Source organism: Alexandromys fortis, unplaced genomic scaffold, assembly GCF_014885135.2.
Source record: "Alexandromys fortis isolate MF-2015 unplaced genomic scaffold, M_Fortis_MF-2015_v1.1 scaffold_38, whole genome shotgun sequence".
NCBI lineage: Eukaryota > Metazoa > Chordata > Mammalia > Rodentia > Cricetidae > Alexandromys > Alexandromys fortis.
In genome coordinates this window covers 11,867,951-11,887,644 of record NW_026067916.1, presented here as the reverse complement: position 1 = coordinate 11,887,644, position 19,694 = coordinate 11,867,951, and the positions used below count along the sequence as shown (strand labels likewise).

The following is a 19,694-nucleotide window of genomic DNA, read 5'->3' as shown; positions in this document are numbered from 1 at the left end:
TCTTACTGTACTGAATTAGTGTTAGATATACATAGATTGTTACATCTTACTGTACTGAATTAGTGTTAGATATACACAGATTGTTACATCTTATTGTACTGAATTAGTGTTAGATATACATAGATTGTTACATCTTATTGTACTGAATTAGTGTTAGATATACCTAGATTGATACATCTTATTGTACTGAATTAGTGTTAGATATACACAGGTTGTTACATCTTACTGTACTGAATTAGTGTAGATATACACAGGTTGTTACATCTTACTGTACTGAATTAGTGTTAGATATACCTAGATTGTTACATCTTATTGTACTGAATTAGTGTTAGATATACATAGATTGTTACATCTTATTGTACTGAATTAGTGTTAGATATACATAGATTGTTACATCTTATTGTACTGAATTAGTGTTAGACATACATAGATTGTTACATCTTATTGTAATGAATTAGTGTTAGATATACATAGATTGTTACATCTTATTGTACTGAATTAGTGTTAGACATACATAGATTGTTACATCTTATTGTACTGAATTAGTGTTAGACATACATAGATTGTTACATCTTATTGTACTGAATTAGTATAGATATACACAGATTGTTACATCTTATTGTACTGAATTAGTGTAGATATACACAGATTGTTACATCTTACTGTACTGAATTAGTGTTAGATATACGCAGATTGTTACATCTTATTGTACTGAATTAGTGTTAGACATACATAGATTGATACATCTTATTGTAATGAATTAGTGTTAGATATATACATAGACTGTTTATCTTCTCGAGGATTGACTCCTTTGTTGTTTTGTGATAACCCCTTTAGTCTCCATCATTTAGCTTGCTGTAAAGTCCACTCTATCCAAAATTAGTGATTATTTTCTTGACTCATCTTAGAATGATAAATCTTCTGTATGTATTTACTTTTCCCTCCTTTTTGATTCAGGAACTAGCCTGGAACTCTTTTCTTGCCTGTCTCCTGAATGCAGAGATATCTGTATGTGTCACTGCACACAGTCCCAGCATCCATTCACTTTTAATCTGTAATGCCTTCTTCCTAAAGTGAATTTCTATAGTCAGTGTGTAATTGTCTTGTTTCTCCTCTGTTCTCATTTTATGTCCTTTAATTGATGCATTTATATATTGACATTCAAATAATTGATGATTTACAGCAGTGTCTGCTACATTTATGTTTTATATTTTCATTGTTCTCTTATCTTCCACTCTTGCATTTTGATTTTTCACTGAGCATATTATGTTACTTATATTTTCTCTCTTCTGTCATTTGTATTTTTTTCACATTTTAAAGTGATTGACCTGTATGTTGTAATGCCCCTGTGAACAACATGAATGAGCAGTTGAAGGTTAGAAGGTTAGATGTCTGTAATGGCAGGGAGGGCATGGCAGCAGCGCAGGAAGCTAGAGTTCATCACACCTAGATACGTGGGAAGCAGAAGGTGAACTCCAAGTGGGCTATCAGCCCTTACAGTTTGTTTCCAGCAAGGCTCCCCATCCCAAGGCCGTCTCCAAACAGCAGCACCAGCAGAGACTCGGGCTTTAACAGATGAACCTGGGAAGGGGCGCTTTTCGTGGCTGAATACTAACTTCTCCCTCCTGTTCCCTGTTATCACAATCATATACACATGGCAGGGGTGTGTGTGTGTGTGTGTGTGTGTGTGTGTGTGTGTGTGTGTGTGTGTGTGTGTGTGGTGTACGACTTCAGGACCACCCTTTGCAACTTAGTAAGAAATTGTCTTTATTTTTTTTCAACATTTTATTTTGTTCTGGTTTCTGGATTAGTAAATCTTATTTGGCCTTGTGTAGGCGGGATGTCAGCTGTTCAGAGCCCATGTGGAAGGAGAGCCTGCTCCTCTGTGAGTGGTCCTCTCACCTCAGATGCATATCTGTATTACAAGAGGTGATGCAGAGACTTAAGAAATTTTAAGATTAAACAGATGGAAGATTACTATCCAAAAACATAAGTATCTTCTGAATATCAAAACAGCCACCCCCAAAACCAAAACACTGTAATACAGTGGATCTCAAGCCTGGGTGAGAACTCCTTTGGGGGGGGTCACATGACCCTTTCACGGGGATCGTACCAGATATTATGTTATGATTCATAACAACAAAATTGCAATTATGAAGTAGCAATGAAACTAGTTTTATGGTTGGGGTCACCACAACGTGAGGAGCTGTATTAAAGGGTCGCAGCATTAAAAAGGTAGAAACTTAGGTATATAGCAAGATAATTAAGAAAAGAAGATAAATAATTATTGAATACAGGGGAACAAACTACCAGCCTTCCCAATAATGAGAGAAATACAGATTAGTGATCATTTTCTTTGAAGGGCCTGCTTTGGAAAAATTCAAAAACTTGTAACTGAAAAAAAATTAGAAACACTAGCAGGAGAGAAAAGTATAGAAACAGTGATTTCTAGGTCTGTTCATGGGGAAGCAGTTGGCCACTTGTCAGAATGCTGTCTGACAAATGTCAGGTCCTTGAGCCCGTAATTCATGGGTATGTATATAAACTGGTGTGTCCTATTATCACTTAGATTTTGTGAAACCTAAAGTATCTTTTAGTCAGGTGATTCACCCTGCTGACATGTATGTAAGATGAGAAGGACTTTGAAGGAGAGAGAGGAATTGTGCATTTTCACTCTATGCTTGTGTGGAGGTAAGAGTTATTAGTGGACCTGGAATTGCTCTCGGGAAGATCTGCTTTGTTTGGTTGAGCCTTAGCTGACATCTGGGAACTTGGGTTTTTAGAAGGACTCCCTTGTTAAGAGTGCTTCACTGTGTCGATACTGAACACCTGCCTTCCGTGTAGGCGTTGAGACCGTTGGACTGTGCTACTCCAGGACTGCCCGTGTGTCTGGACAGTGAATCCTGGGCGCCACTCTCTACTCGCGAGTTCCTCCGTAGACCACTTTTTACAAAGGTTGTCACAGTTGATTGCTTCAGGAATTCATGGGTCCTTTTGCCGTCATTAGGAGAGGCCCGTGGGAAACTCGTGTTCTCCTGGGCTTCTCTCCACACACCTCTCCTTCTGCTGCTTCCACTTGGAGTCCTGTGGCCATAGTTCTGTGTGTGATTATATTTTGAATCGCTCTGCATTCTTTGGCAGGGATTTTATATGTAAGTACTGTCTCGCCCCTTGGTTTGTCACATGACTGCAGTGCCTCAGTCCTAGGAAGCAGATTTTGATGGACAGCTGGTGTTCTTGAGGAGGGAGCAGATGCGCATGTTTGAGAAACAGAAGGTAGTGGGTCCTGGCCCGTGAGGTGGAAAGATTAGGAGACAATCGGAAGTAGGCTGGTGAGCAGGCCAGAGGAAACAGGGTGAGGTTCTATTCGTATGCTCCTGCGTGTAGATGAGTGCTGTACCACTGAGCTGTCCCGCCAGGTGTCCCGCTCATCACCCTGTCCCCCCCCCCCCCCGGGCAGGAACCAGAATTTTCTTTAAGAAGCTGAAGTTGAAATAGAAGCTTTGCCTGATGAGGTTGTGGGTAATGAAGAAGTGAATTAACTTTGTTCAGAGCCTGGAATGAATGGTGATGGCGCATGCCTTTAATCTCAGCATTTGGGAAGCAGATGCAGGTGGATCTCTGTTAAGTTTGAGGCCAGCTGGGTCTACAGAGCGAGGTCCAGGACAGCCAGGGCTGTTAAACAGAGAGACCCTGTCTTGAAAAACAAAACAAAAACCTTGGCTCAAGTATGTTATTTAAGACAAGATGACTGTGGCCACACCACCCGGAGTGTACACTTATTTCCTCAGGTCTCAGATGCGAAGAATCTGGTTAGACTGGATGGAAGGACAATTTGAGGCAAAGTACTCCACTTCATTTCTTACAATCAGTTTCAAATCAATATGTAAATAACAAAGACCAAATTTTAAATAGCATTTTATTCTCTCCAGTTATACAAGCTCTATATGTAGCTTACGTGAGTGTGTTACAGATGTGATTAGGGGGCCAGTTCATTAGCTGTGGTGTTGAGTGTGTTACAGATGTGATTAGGAGGCCAGTTCATTAGCTGTGGTGTTGTGTGTGTTACAGATGTGATCAGGAGGCCAGTTCATTAGCTGTGGTGTTGTGTGGTCCTCACGTGAGAAGACGTGAGTGAGTGCAGCTGTCTCCCAGACTGTGGTTTCCGCCATCGGCAGTAGTGATGGAATAAAAGCCAGGGATGGCAGATAATGAGTTCTAAACCAGGAGAAATGACATGAAATCATCATAATGGTTATGATTGCATCTGGTTCTTAGTTGTTGTTGCAAATTTTTTAGCTCAGTATTGAGCTTTGGTGCCCCGTAGATTACCGACAAACTCCTCAAAGTAATTTCAGTAGAGTTGTAACAAAAAAAAAAAATTTTTTTTTTCAGAAGGTTGGTAGTTTACCAGGAAATGTAGGTTTTCTCTTTAAAACCTTGACTTATTGACCACAGCTCTGTGGCGCTCTGGTCTTGCAGAAATAATCATTTTCCATATAGTGGTGAGTATATGTTGAGCTGTCTAAACTGCAGGTGTGGTAATTGGTCTGTGCTGTTTGTTTTGGCAGTGAGAAATAATTGGTCCATGCTAGAATTAGGACTTGTCTTTGGTTTGTTTTTTAGTGGAGGTAAAGAGAATTGATGTTATTGTCCCTTAAGGTATAACAGTGGGTCTTGATGTTCTTAATTTTATTAATGATGGGTTGCTTTAGTCCCCATGAAAATTGTTGACTGTTTCTTAAGGTAAGATACACCATAATTTGAAGGAAGATATTATTTTGTGTGTGTTGCTGGAGACAGGGTCTCAACTCTGGGTGATGTCAAACTCATTGTGTAGTGAAAGCTTGCCTTGAATTCTTTACTTCTTTTTTCTTTTTTGGCTTTTCGAGACAGGGTTTCTCTGTGGTTTTGGAGCCTGTCCTGGAACTAGCTCTGTAGACCAGGCTGGTCTCGAACTCACAGAGATCCGCCTGCCTCTGCCTCCCGAGTGCTGGGATTAAAGGCGTGCGCCACCACAGCCCGGCAATTCTTTACTTCTTTATTGTTATTATCATTATTATTTTGAGACAGGGTCCCCGTGTGTTGTCCTGGTCTTTCTGGACCTCTCAGAGGTCTGTCTGTTTCTGCCTCTGCTGAGAGCTGGGATTAAAGACGTGTGCAGTTTTAGCACTGCCTTGGATTTTGTGTCCTAAATGTCCCAGGCACGGGGGTTTTAGTTGTGCCCCACTACACTCAGATCAGTAGCCATAGTTTTAATGCCTGGAGTTTGTAATTTCTGAGACATTTACTGTGGGGACAGCGAGGGAAAAAATCCTTGAAATTGGAGTTAATAATCGGTAGACAGGCTGGAGAGATGGCTCAGCTGTTAAAGGCCAGGCTCACAACCAGAAATATAAGTCAGTAGACATTGGCTCATGAGTTTAGTGGGCAGAGAGGCCTTCGATAGAGAAGGTGCTGATAGTAGGAGTGAGCCTGCCCTGTGAGTTGGAACATGTGTGCAAACACACCCACCTCTGTCCAGTTTACTGTGCAAGATAAACTTTCTTTTCTTAGGTAACTTTGTTCAGTAAAACTAATGCATATGACAGGGTTTTTTTGTTTGTTTGTTTTCCAGGACAGGATTTCTCTGTGTAGCCCTGACTAGCCTGGAACTCACTTTGTAGACCAGGCTGGCTTCGAACTTACAGAGATCCATCTGTCTCTGCCTCTCAAGTGCTGGGATTAAAGGCTTTTGCCACCACACCCGGCCGTGTATAACAAAATTTTACCGCCTTTATTATTTGGGGTGCTGACCAGGGTGTTCCTGTTGAGCTCAGCCGACAGCTTTCAGGACTTAGTTCTTCCTCCACGTGAGTCCTGGGGATCGGTATCAGCTCATCAGATCTGCTGAGCCATCTCACTGATCCCGTATGGCATAATTTTATTTCATTTCCCTCTGGTTTAAGTGATACTCTGCTTTTATTTCCATAAAATACCTTGATGTTAAGTAAAGAATAAACTTAGGTTAAAAGTTGGTATTTCTAGCTAGGGGTGGTAGTAGATACCTGAGGTCCCAGCACGTCAGAGGTGGGGGAGTGTCCGTCACGGATTTGTGATAGGAGCTGCTGTTCATACCATAGGACGTTCTGGCTGTATCTTCAGGAAGTTCTAGTTCTGCCAAGGATGTGTCCTTGATTAGCTGAGTTAGAGATGAGGAAGCAGTTTGGGAGGAGTGGATGGTGGAGTATGTCACAGCAGTGGTCTCAGAAAAACATTTCGGGGTGTTTTTATCCTGGTGTAGCCAGAGCAAAGACAGAGCGGTCTGCTGGAGTGCTTACCTAAAAGGTCCCGAGATTCTCCTTTACATCATTTATCCTTTGTTAATCAGTCCTGACTTTCAGCTTCAAATGAAAAAAGTGGTGGTTTTTGCCAGTTTTGCCTTGTTTATACAGGGTTAATTTCTGGTGTTTTACAAACTTAGGGTGTGTGCATGTTGAGGTCAGAATTGATGTTGGGTGTCTTCCTCCTCTATCCCCACTTTGTTTATTTGAGACAGGCTTTCATTGAACATGGAGCTCCCTGGTTCACTTACTCTGGCTAGCCAGAACGTCCCGGGATCCTCCTGTCTCTGCCTCCCCAGTGCTGCGATCACAGACATGGCATGCTGAGCCCAGCTCTGTAACATGGCTTCTGGGATGGAACTGAGGTCCTGTGCTAATGCAGCTGTACTTCACCAACTCAGTCATACTAGTTTGATATTTACATGCTAATAACAATATTTTTTAAATCTGTTTTCTGTAATTAAACCATTTATTTTTGTAGGACTTGAAAACTGTGTGCACAGTCAAACGAAACAGTACTACAGTTCATTTCATATCGTCCTCTCTAATCTGAGCTGTGGTCTTAAGGCAGTGCTTGTGTTGCATACCAGGAGGGCATGCACAGCGGTGCACATTGCATGTTCAGAAGAAGCTGTAGTAAAGTCACCCGATGCGTCACAGTGAGCACTGCCAGGATCCATCTTGGTTGTGTTCAGAAACCCTGTTCCGCTGCCAGTCTTGCCCCTCTATCACATTCAGTCCACAATCCCTGCACAGTTTAAGGTCTTCGCGTGTGACTTCATGCCCTTTGTTACAGCCCGAGCTGCCGCTGTCCTTGGTTACTCAGCTGTGTGTCCTTCTTCCACCCTCCCCGGACTGCTTACCTGCCCTTTTCTCCCTTACTAATTCCTTCCCCAATTTCCTATAAAAAGGCCCCACTACAAACTTATATATAAAATACAAAGAAACCTAATAACTGAAAAACTTGTGTTTTACCAAGCAAATTAGTCAGTTCTCCTTCACAGACGTGGTCAGACGTTCCGCAGCAGCACCTGGTGACTGAGTAAGAATGAAAGTGTTGTAGTTAATTTACCGGTCCATTGAGGGACTGGGGACCTCGGCAGTCTGCCAGCTCAGGTTAGGTGGACAAACTGTCCAGGCTGACAGAGTGACCCACGATGTATGACTCTCTGAAACTCAGTCTAGGAAAGGTTCCAGAGAAACAAATCTGAAGTACAAGTAATATTTAAGGAGTTTTTAATTGGCTAATAGTAATTAATGATTATTGAGCCATGCATATGGCAGACTCTTGCTGAGTCTGGAGGCCTTATTTTTTTATAAAGATTGTAACGGTGGGTTAAATGGATCGATGAATATTATCAAAACCAAAATTTTAATTAATGCAACTAATTGTAAGGCTGACTATATTTTTGATAGGAACAAAGTCTCTACTTAAATGTCTTTTTAATGCAGCTTGGTAGAGTTTTCTGGATGTTGATCTTTTTCAAAGTGCAAAGCAAAGTTTTATTCTGTTTGTATGTTGCATGTCTAATGCATATGATGGTTTTTAAATACATTTGATTTTATATGTGACTTAATTTACACATAATCATATCTGAACACTGATTTTATATATAACATGTATTAAAATAAGTTTTAAATATTATGTTATTAAATATTTTAATGCATATGTATATAATCTGTGTCCATACACATACACACATATAAAATATGCAATGATCAGATCTCACTGGATATACCATTTATGTACACTCTAGATTTTTTATTTTATTTTCATAAAATATTCTTCATTTTAAAGTGGAGCATATAAAGCATTCCATGATATGTCAGGCTTTAAGACTATTAGGTAAATAAAAATTCAAACTTGAATATTTGTTTATGATTCGAAGACCTTCTGTACTAATTACCAGCTTTCACATAAGAACGCTGTAAAGATCTCTCAGTAGTTGTCACACAGGAAATGCTTGGCGTGGGTAGTAGGTGCTCTAGGAGGGTGACAGCAGCTCGTAGTCCAGCCTGGCCCTTGCCTTCCTTTGTAGTTAACTCTTGGTTCATAATAGTGATGTAAAGTACTTTTCTTTTCTGCCGACGCTTCTTTGACTGTTTAAACCGACATCCTTTAAGTTTAATTTTCACAAAAACCTTTATATTAAGATACTATAAATATCTTAAAATACATCTTTTCTGATGTCAGATCTTTGAGCAGAGAAGATGGATATGCAAGATATTATTAACAGGGAATAATGAAATCTGTGAGCAGTCTTTTTGCCTTTTCCTATTGCTTTACTTTTGCATTTAATTTTCTGGGTAGGCAGTATGTTCATACAGCAGGGAAGTGTGAAAAGACACAGCTCTCCTTCCTGTCCATTCCTCAGCTCTCGTTTCCTGTCCCACTGTAGCCTGTGCTGCTCGATTCTTGGAGATGCTTTGTGCGTGTGTACAAGCAGACGCGGTTTGAATCCTTTAATGCCAATCGTGGAACAGTCTTGGGTTTTCTTTTTACATTTAATGCCATATTCCTGTGTTCAAGACTGAGCTTTCTTACTTGCTTTTTAGTCATATCATACTTGATTGTATGAAACAGATTAATAGGCAGTTTTTTATTGTTTGTGAACTTTGCTATTATGAACATGCTGCAATAAAGAGCTTTGTGCATACATTATTCCATATTGCGCCAGTTTTATCTTGAGGCACATGTGTAGAAATGTAACATAGGTGGATTTGTAACTGTAATTATACCGTGTTTGGACACACATCATACTGAAGTCTGGCTCTAGTGTAGCCCAGTGACCTGTTCCCATGAGTGCTGGCTTTGCAGGCATATGGAAAACTGGGTTGTTTATACATCTATATATTTTGAGATTTTTTTTTAAGTCACTATAGACCTGTGAAATTTTACTTAGGCTTTGTGCCAGTATATAGCATGATTTTTCTTAAAAGAAAAAAAAATGTGTTTTCCTGTGTTCTGTCTCTAAAATTTAGTCTTTTTTTTTTCTGAGTAAAACAAAAATAACCATTTCCTATGTAAGTGCCCGTGTGTAAAATTATTTAAAGTAATACCATAACAATGACAAGATTCTTGTGTTAAAATTCTGTGATTTTTTTTCTTTAAAGACAGTCATGAAAATTTTTAATTGCTTGAGTTTCAGCATCATGGGTTACAGAAATAAACTGGTGAAAAAATTCAGTTGCTACTAGATTTTTTTCATTTCACTTGTATTTAATAATTTGAGTCCTAAAATCAAAGTACTTTCAATATGTCTTTAATCCATCAAGGAAATAATCTCCTTTGAAATTAATTTTTAGAAGTGTAGTTGCGTAGAATCTAAACAATTCACAATGCCAACTTCTGAAAGCAGGAAGTGTATTACTGACAAACAGAAATATTCCAGCCCAAAGAACATCCCTGCTGCCATATGTGGTAAGAATTTGTCATCACCCACAAGCCACTTCTGTGAGGCAGTGAAGAAGCAGAATTAGTCTTTGTTGAGCATTGCCAACCCAGTATGAAGGAACTTTGTGTGCAGTGTTTTACAAGTGATTGTTAGCGTATGCCTCGGAAAGAGCCTGGTTCATCGACTGGGCTCCTGAGAAGAGAAATCTGTCCAAGACAATCTCAGCTTAGTGATATCTTCGAGTAAAATTACTTCTAGTTCCCTTTGCTGTTCATTTGGAATAAACAATCTTATAATTGCACTTACTCTAAAAAGAAATTATTCTTAGGGTTAATTTTTAAGAGACAGGGAAATTAACAGCTTAGAAGAATAGGAGAATTAGTTCTGAGGAATTGGGTCAACAGAATTCATTTGTAAATCTTTAACATTTTGAAAATACCAATGTTTCTCTAAACTTGAATTTTATTTTCTTGTATTTTAAGCGATTAAGAAGATTGTCTACCAAATATAGAACAGAAAAGATTTACCCCACAGCCACTGGAGAAAAAGAAGAGAATGTTAAAAAGAACAGATATAAGGACATACTGCCATGTAAGTTTGAACTGCCCTTGTTAGAGTACATAGAATGCTGTGTAGCTCTTGTGACCCCAGCTCTGAACTGAGCAGCTGAGGAGTAGTGTCAGTCCCTCCAAGGAACACTACATTAATCCCTAACTGCTTCTTGGAAGCCCTTCTTGTGGCAGGGTTTGTTGTTTTTAAGTGATGTAGACAATTGGGATAGTTTCTTAAAATGCTAAAACACTGATTTGTTAATCGGAGAAGAACCTTAATTGATTAACTGTGGATGAAAAAGTGGGCCACAAAACACCTCAGAAACCTGTGTCTGCTGTCCTCAGCAGTCTAGGTATCTAAGCATATTTAAAGTTGAAAACATGATATTCTCATTATGATTACATGCTAAGATAATACTGTTTTCTAGATAAGTTCCTTTAAACACATGCTTAACTAAGAGTCCACATTTTATAAAGAAAAATTTTGCCTTGGACCTGCTTTTTCTTAAAGATGCCACAGCGTTTGCCTGCAGCTGTCTTGAACTATCTACATCCCGTAGTGTCATTTCCTTAAGTGTCGTTAAGAGAACTTCTCTCTGAAATACCCTGGTGTTCCAGTGACCTAAGGGAGTAGCCTCACTAGAGCCAGTGGTCTTTTTCAGTGATTTTCTTTCCTAGTAAGTGTGTGTGCCATTGGCCGGTCTATTCTGAAATTTTCTTCCTTCATGATAACCGTCTTTCAGATCATTTCCTCCTTTTCTTATCTCCCTCTGTTCCTCACTGATTTCTTGTGTGCATGCCTATCTGTTTTGTATGGGGACGGATCGGATCAGAAGTCAGCTCCGGTTTAGTGGTTTAGGAGCCACTTCTGCTTTCTTTGTTTGAGATTTGGTGTCTGAGGCCAGGGCTTTCCAGTTCGGCTAGATTACCCAGCCAGCAAGCCTAGGGATCTACCTGTGCACCTTTCTGGAGCTGGCGGTACAAGTACCACCCACGTCTGGCTTTTGTGTGTTGGGATTGAGTTCAGGTCCTCATGCTTGCCCAGCAAGTACTTCACTGCCAGAGCCACCTCTCCAACCCTCCTCACTGCTTTCTTTGCCTGCGTTTAATCCTGTACTTAGTGTAACTCTGCTGCATTCTTCTCATCTGTGGATTGTGTGTTAGTGATATTGACAGGGACCGGCACAGACAGGTGATGAACTGCCAGTCTGCAGGTTTTGTAGCTATAAGACCCGGGACTGGCGTTCCCTTTGTAAATTGGAGCTACAGTGATAATCCTTCTAAGGCCTGTTTGGAGTGTTAAGTAGGTCAGACATTTTCTACTAATCTAGCACAGTATCCTCTCAAGGCTTTTGCCTAAATATGCTCCGCCTTCCTTGCCAGTGTCTTTGATCTGTTGAGGCTGTCCTAACGAAAGTGCACAGACTTGGTGACGTGTCAGCAGAAGTACATTGAGAGAAGTCCAGCTGAGGGCCCCAGGAGCACTGGTGTGAAGTGAGGGCGCACACTCGCTGAGCCCTCGTGTAGATCAAGACAGTCACTGTGCTCATCGGAACACGCCCCCCCCCCCCACACACACACATATCACTGCACTGGGAAGTAGGTTTCAGCAAATGAGCTTAGGGGATGCAGTCAGGCCATAGCATTAATATACTATTACTAATATAGAATAGGAGTTGACGTGGATTTCCGGATACTTTCAGCATAATCATGTGACCTTTCAGTACTGCCCACTGATTTCTCTGTAGTCTAGAGAAATAAATCTTAACTGGCTCCAGGTTTCAGTTTTCACGTGCATTTTATAGAGTTGTGATCGGAATCTGTGTGCTGATGATGCAGAAAACAAACATGCAGTAGTCCCTGCTTTTGAACTTCATGCTCTAGCCAGGTGTCAGACAGTGAAGACAAGTAGACACGAGCTCTGTAGGGTAATGCTGGCAGGGCAAGGCCCTGAGAGAGCTGGATATGGGGAAGGGGGGAGGTTAGTGATATGCTGGTGAATCAGTTGCTCGTTTCTGTGATAAATAGATTTTCCCTCTTGTAATCCCATTTGCAGCTGGGAAACTGAGTCTGGAAGAGTTAAGTCGCTTATTGCAGTGCTCATACGATGAAAGATAGTTTGTATCCAGAGCCTTGACATTCAGAAAGGGTGGTTGATGGGAAGCGTTCTGGTTGTCATACTGCTGCCTGCCTCTAGGGGCAGACTCTGGGGCCCTGCTGCACAGCCTTCAGCGCACAGCACACAACTGAGCCTTGTCTAAGCTGGGGTTGAGAACCTTCCTTAGAGTGCCAGCCTCAGCAGTAGTCAGGGCAGGAGGACCTCTTCTACCTTCTAGTCAGTTTCTGCCTGTTTGTATTTGTCATGTACATTTGTCAGAAAATAATTTCTCAATTTTCTTTGAATGTTTAACATGTCCGTTGTTGCAGAAACAAAGTATGTAATTAATTTTTAAAATAAATTTATATCATAAGTAAACCAGCCCAATCCAGTTTTAGGACATTTCATTACTTCCAAAAGTTCTGTATTCTTTAGCCCCAGGCAATTGTCAGTGTGCTTTCTGAGTCTAGATTTTGTTTTTCTAGAAGTTTGACATAAACATCATATAATATGTGATCTGTTGTACCTAACTTCACTAACTTGACACACTTTTAGTTATGTTTGTGTTATAATAGTACTAGTGGTTATGTCTTTTTACTATTGAAAAATATTTAATTCTGTAACTATATTATATATTGCTTGTCCACTCTGCATTTGATGTATATTGTAAATAATGTCACTAAAAATATTTCAGAAAAGGTTTTTGTGTAAATACAATTTTATTGTTCCTAGGTGCCTATGTAGGGATATAATTGTAGACCTACAGAAGCTTATATTTAACATTTTTTTGTCTGTTTGTTTTTGTTTTACGAGGCAGCAAGTTGCTGTGTAGCCCTGGCCCAGGCTGGCCTCTGAATTCTTCATCTTCCTGCCTTAGCCTTGTAATGCTGGGGTTACTGGCATGTACCACACAACACCTACCTTACGTTTAACTTTGTAAGAAACTGAGATAAACTAGTCAAAGTCAGTATTTTGCATTCCCAACCGTGGCACGTAAGAACCAGTTTCCCACATTCCCACCGGCTCGCGGAAGAGTTGGGTTTTTGATTGTTGAGACTGTGTTAGTTTGTATTCGACCTTCAAGTTCTAAGCCTGCCTCAGCCTCCTGCGCAGCTCGAGTTACAGGTGTGATTGCATGATTGTGTACGCCTATTCATATGGGCCTACGAAGACCTGCGGTTGGAAGTTTTCCTCAGTCGCGGTCTCTGCCTTCTGAGGCTGGGATTATAGGTGGGACACCACACTCAAATGCTTTATCCACTATATATTTTCCTGGGCGCAGACTTTTTTATTCCAGTTTTTCTAGTGATTCTTGTTATATTTCTAATTTGTGGCTTTTCGTGTGCTGTTAGCCAATTCTTTGCATATCTTCTTTGGTGAAAAGTCTTCAAATTATTTAAGGAGAATTTTATTTTAATCTCGCTGTGTTAAGAATTCCTTTTGTTGTTGTTGCTTGGTTTTAAGATAAAAGTCTTAACACTGGGTGGTCCAGGTTGGCCCAAGCCTTAGCTTCCTAAGTCCAGGGATTACAGGTATGGGCCACGAAGTCCAGCCAAGAGTGCGTAATATTTCCTGGACACTGGAGACTAGTTCCAGAATTGAAAATTTTCAATGTTCTCTTAGACTAAGAGGTTATTACCCATGTTTTCTTGTTTGTAAGGGCTAAAATAGAGCTTTTGGGGTTGGTGAGTTGGGGATATTCCACCTGTTCTGATGGTAAATAGGAGATTCTTTATTCCACTTTGTGTGTGCCTGACCTCCTTTTTCATCTTAGAACAGTTCTGAGAGTGAGAAAGTAATCCCCAGCCTGCACGTAGACAGCCTACATGTAGGCTGATGATCTTAACTGTCATTTCGGAACCAGTTGCTATATGCCATATCAATAACAGTTATTGATTGGGACCCTTTATTAAGAAACCTTATATGGTCATTCTTTCATGTATCAAAAGAAACATCTTTCCAAAGTCAGATTAAAAAAGAGGAGACCAAGTAATATGAGTGAAATAGATGGCAGAGCACTAGCAAGAACGGAAACCGTGTTAGCGACGAATGGTTTTCAGAGTCTAGTACATCTTTCTTTCTCCTCTAACTACAAATTCCCCAAGTAAAGATCCCACCCCAAAACATCAGAAATAAGTCATTCATGACAGTTGTCTTTGTAATATTTCAGTAGGAAGTATATTCATAGCTATTGCCATCTCCAGTTTATCTTTTGTAAATTAATTGGTTTTCATATTCATTGTCTATGGATTAGGAAGCTGTAATGTGATAGTCATGGTTACAGCTTGTGTGTTGTTCTTTTCTAATCTGTAGGCGGTGCTAGGCAGACCTTATCAACCAGGTGAATAGGCTCCTTTAGTTTGCAAGTAGTAAAATGTGTGTACCTCGTGACTCACCTTGCCCTCAACCATGTTAATTCTGTGGTATTTATGTGTGAGCGTGTACACACATTTGTGCCTGTGTGAGTTTATGTACCTCACATGTATGCAGCTTCCAGAGGAAGGCCAGAGTCCGTTAGGTCCTGGAGCTGGAGTCACAGGTGGTTGTGAGCCATTTGATTCAGGCCTTGGGAATCACTGATCTCTGAAGAGAGCACAACTGCTTTGCCTACTGAGCCACCTCTCCAGCCCTCAGTCCTGTGGGATCATTCTCAAAAATACATACCTCCCTCCCAGTCACAGCTAAAAATTAGGGAAACTCAAAATTGAAAGAGACAATAAGTCAATACATAATCTTGAAAAATGAAAAACTCAGAAATATAGTTTAAAATTGTTACTTGTTTGATAACTGAATTTTCTGGTCTTGGGAATTATGCGGTAGTTATATATTAGTATTAAGCCAGTCGTGGGGGATAGTCCTGTAGTCCCAGCACTTGGGAGGCTGAGTACAAAGAATCATGAGTTCAAAGCCATTCTGTACTATATATAGCAAGATCTTGATTCAATATTTCCACCCTCCAAAGCAGTGTTACTATTAGAGGAAGCTCAGGAGCAAGTAGCTGTGACTTTATGCTATTTTTGCAATCTTTGTTTAAATCTAAAGTCACTTCTAAATGTTTATTGTCATTTTTTGAGTTAATGAAGTTTTGGGTTTTTGTTGTTGTTTTGAAATAAGATCCTTATGTAGCCTTGGCTGACCTCAAACTTGTTATGTAGACCAGGCTGACCTCAAACTCACAGAAATCCTTCTGCGTCTGCTTCCATAAATGCTGGGATTAAAAGCATGAGCCATTATACCCTGCCTATTTTTTTTTTAATCAGTACAAAATCTGACAGTACAGCTCCATGAGTTAAGGTACTTTCTACCAAGTCTGATAACCTCCATGTGGCTCACACATCCATCAGGATCCCCTGCCCCTCTCCTATAAGAGTAAATGAATAGTAGTAGCTGGGCGTGGTGACGCACACCTTAAATCCTAGCACCGGGAGGCCGAGGCAGTGGGTCTCTGGGAGTTCAAAGCCGTCTGGTCTACAGCTGGAGTTCCGGGACGGCAAGGGCTGTTACCACACACATACACACACTCTCTGTAAATAGAGATATAGATAGATCATGCACACATGAATACATAATATATATAGATATAGATATATATATACACATAGAATTTACATAGCTTAGTTAATGCAAATGAAAATAATATGAGTTATGATATTGGAAGGTAAAAGAAAGATTGCGTTTTTCCATATTATTGTCTGATTTTTTTTGTCCAGTCCTGTCATACTGCAGTATTTTAATTCATTAGTCATAATTTTCAAAATTTCTCGTGATATATGGAAAGGTAGATTTCTTGGTAAGAACCTTGGCAAAGGAGTGCTGGTCATTAAAAGGTTTTGAGGTTTCACTGGGGAGATGGCTCAGCCATTAAAAGCACTGGCTGCTCTTCCAAAAGACTGAGTCCAGTTCCCCAGCACCCACATGGCAGCTCACACCACAGCCTTCTGTAACTCCACTTCCTTGGGATCAGAAGCTGTCCTCCTGCTTCTGTGGGCACTGCCCACACCTGACACGAAGACATACGTGCAGCCAAAACACCATACACATAAAGTTTATTTTGTTCTGTCTTTTAAGACAGAGTCTCTGTGAGCCTTGTACGTGATGGGACTTATAGACCATGTTGCCTGGAAACCCATATCCACCTGCCTTTACTTGTGAAGTGCTGGGTTTAAAGACAAAATTTAAATTAAAAAAAAAAACAAAAACACTGAGGCTTCATCCCTAGATAATTTGGTCAAGGTCTAATGTTTTACATTTTTAAAGTTCTAGAGATAATTTTGATTGCAGCTTTAATATAGTTATAATTTTTTTGCTTTTCTCAGAGTTTACTTTTTGTTAAAATAATGTTACAATTACCATCCTGGCCCCTGAACTTGACATTGCGTGTTTAGAGTAGATGCGGTGTGGTGGCACGTTTGTGATCCCAGCACTTGGTGGGTGGAAGTCGGTCCGTGCCTGTGAGCTGCATTGTGACCTAAGTTACAGAAGTCTTTTCTCTTGTAGTTGATCACAGCCGAGTTAAGCTGACCTTGAAGACTCCGTCTCAAGATTCAGACTACATCAATGCAAATTTTATTAAGGTGCGTATTAAAATGAGGGGACTTTTCTTTGCTACACTTTTTTTTGTTTGTTTGTTTTTTGTTTGTTTGAGACAGGGTTTCTCTGTGGCTTTGGAGCCTGTCCCGGAACCAGCTCTTGTAGACCAGGCTGGTCTCGAACTCACAGAGATCCGCCAGCCTCTGCCTCCCGAGTGCTGGGATTAAAGGCGTGCGCCACCATCGCCCAGCTCCTTGCTACACTTAATACCTTTCTACATACAGTTTTTTGAAGGTGTACTATGTACTAATATGTACTAACAAGAAAATAAATAGAATAAGAATAAGAGAGATCTGCATGCCTCTGAGTGCTAGGATTAAAGGCGTGCGCCACCATGACCAAGACTATGCACTGTGGTGAATGGTGGCTTTAGAAGAAAGCATTACTAAAGTAACTTGACGCTTCAGTGAATTGAAGTTTACCTTTCACCCTTTCAGGGCGTCTATGGGCCAAAAGCATATGTGGCGACCCAGGGGCCTTTAGCGAATACGGTCATAGACTTCTGGAGGATGATCTGGGAGTACAATGTTGTGGTAAGTGACTTGTCACTTCTGAGATCTATGATATGTAGAAATACTAGGTGTCTTACCGAGTAAAAAGTAAAACAACTTTTTAGGTATAGTGGCTTAAATATAACGATATTTCTGAAAAAGACAAAAACAAATTTTGAATATGGCTCATTAAATTCTCACAAAGTAGTTCAAATATTTTAAGAAAAAGTATGCCTGTAATTTATCTTGTCCTAAGTCAGTGACTGATGATGTAGCTACTAAATAACTCTAAAGTCATTTTAAAAAATAGTAATACTTGGGCTGGAGAGATGGCTCAGAGGTTAAGGACTCTTCTTCCAGAGGTCCTGAGTTCAATTCCCAGCAACCACATGGTGGCTCACAACCATGTACAATGAGATCTGGTGCCCTCTTCTGGCATGCAGTTATACATGGAGTCGGCACACTGTATTATATACATAATAAATAAAATCTTTAAAAAAAAAGTAATGTTTGCATAAACCAAAATGATTGATAATATAGGCACGTTGTTTTAAAAACAATATATTTTTTAGTCTGAGAAGTTCATACGTACATTTACTGCATCCCCATCATATTCCCCCTTTCCTCCCTCTCCAGCTCTTGTTGGAGATCCCCATGCGTCACCCTTCCAGTGTCTTGTCCAGTTAGTGCTTCTCATAAATACATGTATGGAGTCCTCCCCTGAGACCTGGTGAGCCTACCAAAGACCGTAAAGAAACTGACTTGAACCTGGAGAGATGACTCAGGAGTTCAGGACACTGCCTGCTCTTTCCCAGGGCCTAGTTCTGATTCCCAGGACCCACTTGTTACCTCACAACCACCTGTAGCTCCAGTTCCTGGGACACCCGTGGGCACTAGGTATGCATGTAGTACACAGACCTACATGCGAGCAAAAGACCAGTCCATATGCATGAAATTAAAAGGAATTAATTAAAACAATAAAAAGAAGAAAAGCCCCTGTTTCTCCTTCCCTAACAGCCATCACTTCTCATCCTCTCCTCCATCCACGACAGCTATGTCATTTAACCTTTTTCTAGAAGTAGATGTAAGTATATTAACTATAAATCATTAAGAGAAGTATAAAAGAATTTAAGGAGCCTCTCTCCCCACCCAAGCCCCGCTCATTCATTTGGAAGTATATCTAAACTATTGACATTTTAGTTCCTTTGCCTGTTTGAGATAAAGGGAAATAGTGTGCACTTGTGCGTGAGAGCGAGGAGGTGCGGGGTTGTTAGACTGCGGAGAGCGAGGAGGTGCGGGGTTGTTAGACTGCGGAGAGCGAGGAGGTGCGGGGTTGTTAGACTGCGGAGAGCGAGGAGGTGCGGGGTTGTTAGATACTACAGAGAGCGAGGAGGTGCGGGGTTGTTAGATACTACAGAGAGCGAGGCCGCGGAGCGCCGTCTGCTGGACTGTGCGCCATCAGTGGAGTCGACATTTGTGTGTGGGTGTGGAAACCCGTCCCTGTCTCAGTGATGAGTCTAATCCTCCACTGTATTGGCCTTTGAGAGACACTAAAAGGGGCTGGGATGGCAGCAGTTGTGTCTGCTGTCAGTCTCACTTTCAGATGAGATTAAAGCAGGAATAAATCTCCTAGTGTCTGGATAGGGGTTTGGATTTCATAGAGGTATGCTCTTCTCAGAATTGGGAGGATTTCATGGTTAGGTATTTTCAAGGGAAATGTTGTATTGAACATACGGAGATCTAGGTAATGCACATGCTGAGGTATCTAGAGGAGAGTATACTGATGGAGGCACTGAAGTACATTTACAGGTAAGAATACAGGGATAGAGCACAGTGATAGTTACAGTAAAAGGTTGATGGTTATAGTGTACAACTTTACTATAGAATCTTCAAACTTTCATATCTTAGTGCTATATAAAATGAGGCATCAGATAGCATAACTTTATGAGACTGATAATTTTGTTATGTTCAACCTTTAGAAGGTTACGTTTAACTGTACTTTAATATTTGGTGAAGAGTAATACTGTTAGGTAAATAATACCCCAACAGTCCTTTTGTGTAACTCAAAAGTAAGAAATAAGTACGTCAGATTCCCAGCATAATCCAAACGAAATAAATCATTTTAAATGACATCACTTATTTCTGGCTGTGTAGGTAGTTCTTGTTTAGAAGATAGTGTCTTTGTCCTGTACTTGAGATTTTATTTTTATGTGTTTTCCTACATGTATGTCTGTGTTATATGTGTG

The 19,694-nt window shown here is 40.5% G+C and overlaps 1 protein-coding gene across 2 annotated transcripts in view; it reads left to right on the top strand.

The window, feature by feature from the left end:
• The window catches only part of Ptpn12 (protein tyrosine phosphatase non-receptor type 12), a 61,994-nt gene that overhangs the window by 13,066 nt on the left and 29,234 nt on the right, over nucleotides 1-19,694 (top strand). Inside the window, exons 2-4 of one of the 2 annotated variants that reach the window (XM_050139808.1) lie at nucleotides 10,201-10,309; nucleotides 16,865-16,941; nucleotides 17,395-17,490. In XM_050139808.1, coding sequence (XP_049995765.1) covers nucleotides 10,201-10,309; nucleotides 16,865-16,941; nucleotides 17,395-17,490 — 282 coding nt within the window. The remainder of the gene's footprint in view (nucleotides 1-10,200; nucleotides 10,310-16,864; nucleotides 16,942-17,394; nucleotides 17,491-19,694) is intronic. The other variant, XM_050139809.1, reaches the window with a different exon arrangement.